The following is a 5665-nucleotide window of genomic DNA, read 5'->3' as shown; positions in this document are numbered from 1 at the left end:
TGAAAGATAAACTAAATGAGCATGCCAAACTCCACTCCCTTGAACATGTCCTCAATGCCATATCAAGTGTGAGTTATTGTCTATGGATCGTCATATAAATGGAAGTTGTGATAAAAAAGTTATTGAGTGTGAGAAATGTGGTTGGGTAATGTTCCAATCAGACAAAAAAAGTCATCAAAGTTGGTGTGATAAAACAATTGTTGATGCAGTAAATTATATTAGAAATGAAATTATAGTCAAACAATATGGAGAGCCTTCTCAACACTATGAACCACCTAATGACTTTGATAGTCCACATTCCAGCATTTTAAATTCTGTTTCAAAAAAACCTTTTATGAATTACAACTATTTCTAAAAGAATGTCTTATAGCGTTTAGTTGCCATCCATTTTATCCACAAAATGTCTTAAAGCAGAATGACCCTCAATATCATTTAGATTTTGAACACTAATTTACAAAAATGTAATAATAAAAAGAAATTGGTTCTAACATTTTTTATCTTTCACTTGTCACTTCTTTTACTTTTACCTAGTCTTTAAGATATCCAATACTTGCATTTCTCATAGAAAAACAATGGAGGTGTTTTCTTTTCATATTTTAATATTCAACAAAATAACAACTCTTATTATCTATAAATCATTAATAGTGCATCTAAAATAAACTAACAAACATCAATTTATAGTTAGAAGCTCATTCTTTTAATGTCACTTCATTTAAACATGACTCTTTTATTCTTAACTAATTATAATTAACTCAATATGTTTGTAAGGTTTAATTCATTTATTCACTTCTCTAAACATTAACATTTGTCAATTTAAATTAAGTGACATTAATAAAAACAACTTAAAACAAACCCATAAATAACAAAGAGGAGAGTTTTTAAAGAGTTGAAAAAAAAAAACAAATGTGGATGAGTGGATATTGTTTGAATAATAATTAAATAAGAATAAATTTTCAATATTACAAATAATAAAATGAAAAATTAAATAAGAAAGAAAATGAAATAGAAGAAAAAAAGAATTGAAAAAAGAAAAGAAAATTAAATAAATTCTTTTTTTGTTCAATAATTCAACAAAAAGAATAATTAAAATAAAAATCAATTGTACAAAAATTGAATCAAAATGAAAAGAAAAGTAATAAATTCATAAATACTGAATATTAAAGAATTTTAATTTGTTTTGGAAAATTCTTACTAACGCCATTTAAAAAGAAGCAGAAATTGAACATAAACTATATAATTCACTTTGACTGAAATGAGTGTTGAAAACTATCCTTTAAAAGACTTTCATTATCCATGCAAATATGAATTAAATAAAGAGAATCCATACCTTCAGCCAGAAATGCCACAAGAAGCATTTGATAAATTATATGATAATTTAAAGAAAATGGCTGTAGCTCATTTAAGTAAATATGATCCAGAACATGCCTCAATCTATCAACAAGCATACTTAGATTCAGACAAATTGTTTGATCCACAATACAAAATAATTCTTAGAGACTTTTTTGCAGGATTATTTAATCCTGAAGCACCAATATTTAAACAAACAGTCAGAAATATTGTTGGTAAATTATGTAGTGCTATGAGATTCTATGAAGAACGTAAAATGTATAAAGATGAGTTAGATAAAATAGAAATTAAAAACCCAATGTTTATTGTATCTTTACCTCGTAGTGGTTCAACTTATCTTCATAATTTATTATCTACTGATCCTCGTGCAAGTGGTATTCGTTTTTGGGAACATCTCTTCCCAGGAAGTAAAACTATGAAAAGAGAAGCAAGAAGACAAATGATAACCGATATTTTAAATCAAGTTCATGAAGAGTCTAAAGAGTTAAATAAAGTACATAACCTTGATAGTGTAGATCATTTAGAAGAAGAGGCTTTCTTTATGGAAATGATTGGACAATGTTTCATTATGACAGGTGCACTTCCAAGACTAGAACAATATCGTGTTCATTTATACGAACTTGATTTTCATTATGTTTATGAAGCTCTTATGGATGAATTAAAAATGCACTTAGTTGAATTTCCATTAAAAGGTGATGATTGTTATTTATGTTTGAAAGGAGTTAATCATTTTGCAACAATGGCTCCTATGTTAGATGTGTGTGGAAGAAAAGAATATAACGCTAGATTTATTTGGATTCATAGAGAACCAATTGAACAAATTAAGTCAATGGTTATATTAATGAATGTTGCTAAGGGAAGATTTGAACATGATTTAGGTAAAGATGATATGGTATGGTTAAATGAAAATGTAATCAAAGTGAATGAAATTATTTTGAGAAATTCTATTGCAGCACGTGATGAGTATATCCGTCAAGACCCAACAAGAGCAAAACAATTTTTTGATGTTGGTTTTACTGAAGCAGTAACAAAACCAAAAGAAACAGTAAAGAAAATTTATGACTATTTTGGCATTGAAATAACTCCAGAAGCTGAGAAACAATTAGAACTTACTATCAAAGAAGGAGACCCTCAAAGAAAACATGGAAGAAAACCACATGATGAAAGTTTATATCATTTTGATGAAGATAAAATCAGAGAACAATATAAATTCTATTATGAACGATTTGGACAATATATGCCAAACTTTTATGGTAAAAAATAAATGATTTCTTTCCTTTTCTTATTATAGATTTATTTTTCTATTAAACCAAAACTTGTCTTAAAATGATCTAAAAAATTTTAATCAATGAGCGGAACTATTATTTATTCATCAAGTATTTGTGGTCTTGAAATGAGAATACATACAATTAACTTAAAAAATTTAATAGAAATTTTAACTAAAAAAGAAGTGAAAGTTATTTGTATTGATAAAGATCCTGAAGCTAAAAAATTTATGTTTTCCAAAACTGAATTAAGAGGAGTATTTCCATTATTGTTTCATAATGATAAATTTATTGGAACATATGAAGATGTTGTAGATTTGTCTGAACAAGGACTTCTCTTACAACAACTGAATTAACATATTAAACTAAAAAATCATTCGTTCATCTTTACCGGTTGTCTACTTTTTCTTTCTTCCTCTTTTTTTCGGTAGGTCAGTTGGAATAATTGATTCTTGGGGTGTTTGCATTGTCTCAATCTTCTTTTGACAATTTTGCAATTCTTCATCTGTATTTTTTAAATCAGCACATAGTACATTAAACCGTTCCTTTTGTTCTTCAATCCGTTGAGTAAGTATTAATTCTTTCTGTTTTAGATGTTCAAGTTCACTATAATCAATAGTGTCATGAACCTTTGTTTGTTCTTTCAAATCCTTTATTGTTTGAAGTATTTTCAGGATTGATTCCTTTTTCTGTTTTAATTCTTGGTCAGTTTTTTCAGCTAATACCATTGCATCTTCAAAATTTTTTAATATTGATTGGATTTGTTGGTTCCAATTCTTTTTCGCCTGATATTCTTTTTCATGTTGCTCTATTAGATCTTTCTTTTTTTGCTCAATTTTATTCTTAAGACATTGATGTTCTTGACTTATTTGTTTCCACTCATTTTCAACTTGTTTCTTTTTGTCTAAAAAATTGAAGACTTCAGTTTTTAGCACTTTCAGTGTTCTTTCCATTACATCTCTTTTTTTCTTTTCATCTTTTAATAGTCTTTTATATTATTTTTTTTCTATTCATATTAAAATCCTCTCAGAAAAAAAGACAACATAAATAATATCCACAATCATGAAAGGTTAATAAAAATGTACTCATTCCGAAGATAAGAAAGCTTTTTTTAATTTATATCTTTTCAATAATAGCATACCAATTATCTCTTTCATACCCACATGACACTAATTTGCAATCTTTTACTTTTTCAATGACTTGTTCTAATTCTCCCTTAATAAAAACATGGTAATATCTTTGATATACTTCTTCTGGTTGATTTGGGTTGTTTGGGTCTTTTTTCTTTGATAAATGCCAAGCAACCATCAAGTCTTGTCCTTCTTCATTTTCAAATTTTTTCTGTTCTTTTGCCCAAACAGTAATTAAAGCTCTTCCACCAACTTTAATCGTTCTTATAATTTCTTGAATTGCTGCAACTCTTCTTTCAAAAGTAGAAAAGTGATGAACAACGGCAATGCTAATTGCTGCATCTCCAGAATTCGATTTTACTGGAACATGTAACCCATCAGCCTGTACATTTTGACTCTTTTGATTATGGACAGCTTCCATTAACAAATTATAACAAGGGTCAAATCCTATCACAGTAATATGAGGATTAATATTATGATACTTCCCATTTCCACTTCCAATATCATATACTATTGAGTGATTTTCTAGTCCATTAAGAAACTCTTCTACTTTAGGCCATCCCTTGTATCTTGTTTGTGAAAAATGTTGGGCTATAATTTCATATACTTCTCTAACATTCTTTGATTCAATTTCAGGTAACTTTTCATTATCCATGGTTATTTCTTTTAATTATCTCTTTTTAGGTTTTATATTTTCAAGTTCTATAATTTATTATTCTTTTATGATTATTTAATCTCTATTACTCGGTTAATATTCATACATATTATGCAATAGTATCCATGTGTTACTATCAACTCTAAGTAAATTTTGAATGAACACAGGTATTTTATCCATTCCTTAAAAAATAGCAAATAATAAACAACAAGTCATCAGTAAAAGTTTTGAATTTATTCACCTAAATTTCTTTGTTATGACGGACTAATAATGAATATTTAAAATAGAATGGTTAAAGACAAACAACAATATTTATAATAATAATTATTATTTTTCATAGGAATAATAAATGAGTTATTGACTTAATAAATCTAAGTAAATTACTCATAAAACTAAAGCAAATAAGGTTATAGAGATAAGAGATTATTAATTAACTAAAAGGGAATATATAAACAAAGAACAATAAAAGAAGATTTACATTAATAAGTTACTGTTTTGTTATTGATTGATTTTTTGAAAATATAACAAAAAAAGATAATAAGTTTTTTTAACCCTTTTGTGTTTTTTTTTTATTGAGGAAAAATTAACTTAAAAATATTAAATAAATGAATTGTTTCCAAACTAACTCTCCTACACCAGAAGTATCACCATATTATATGAACAAATACCTTCATACAGAACAACCATTTCCTGATAATTATATTGAAGATTGGTTTTTAGGGGGTATGAGAGTGAATTATCATTTAGATGTGTTGCCATTAAAAGACATTGTAAGAGAGTCATTGGCATTATCACAACAAATATCAACAGTAATTATGTATATATGTATCTTTCTTCTTACTGCACATGAAATACTTCCAGTTAGAGGAGTTTATGTAGCCGATATTATTTTACTATCTATGTGTTTCTTGTCATGCATTCCATTAAAAATATCACCAACAGTGTTTTGTGGATGGAGATCAATTATTATATTTGGGACAGTATGGGGATTAGTTCCAGTAATATCAACAATAACAACAGGTTATTATCCTGATAGTATTTATATATTATCAACAGTATTATTTATTATTCATATTTGTTTCTTTGATTATGGATATATTAATAATTATGTTGATGAAATTAATGGAGTTTTATCATATAATGCAGTGTTATTAGCATCTATTGTATTAGCATCTATACTACCAAAGAATGCAATGGTATTTCCATTAATTAGTTTATCTATAATATTATTTGAATTTAACCCATTATTTAGACATTATCTATTAGTT

The 5665-nt window shown here is 26.8% G+C and overlaps 3 protein-coding genes across 3 annotated transcripts in view; 2 read left to right on the top strand and 1 right to left on the bottom strand.

Annotated features, from left to right (window-relative positions):
• Positions 1–1252: 1252 nt before the first annotated feature.
• Positions 1253–2611, top strand: EHI_031640 (uncharacterized protein; the record flags this gene model as incomplete). Its single annotated transcript, XM_648447.2, has 1 exon — positions 1253–2611. The coding sequence occupies one exon, from the start codon at positions 1253–1255 to the stop codon at positions 2609–2611; it is 1359 nt and encodes a 452-aa protein (XP_653539.2).
• A 399-nt stretch (positions 2612–3010) lies between these two features.
• Positions 3011–4397, bottom strand: EHI_031630 (uncharacterized protein; the record flags this gene model as incomplete). Its single annotated transcript, XM_648449.1, has 2 exons — positions 3011–3599; positions 3772–4397. The coding sequence occupies 2 exons, from the start codon at positions 4395–4397 to the stop codon at positions 3011–3013; spliced, it is 1215 nt and encodes a 404-aa protein (XP_653541.1).
• Positions 4398–5002: 605 nt separating this feature from the next.
• Positions 5003–5665, top strand: part of EHI_031520 (phosphatidylinositol N-acetylglucosaminyltransferase subunit C, putative) — a gene marked incomplete at both ends in the record, with an annotated part of 943 nt that continues 280 nt past the window's right edge. Inside the window, one exon of the mRNA XM_648450.2 lies at positions 5003–5665. This exon is cut by the window's right edge and continues 173 nt beyond it. Coding sequence (XP_653542.2) covers positions 5003–5665 — 663 coding nt within the window.

The sequence above is a fragment of the Entamoeba histolytica genome, genomic scaffold (assembly GCF_000208925.1).
Source record: "Entamoeba histolytica HM-1:IMSS scf_1104750516757 genomic scaffold, whole genome shotgun sequence".
Taxonomy (NCBI): domain Eukaryota; phylum Evosea; order Mastigamoebida; family Endamoebidae; genus Entamoeba; species Entamoeba histolytica.
This window is presented reverse-complemented; position numbering and strand designations above follow the sequence as displayed.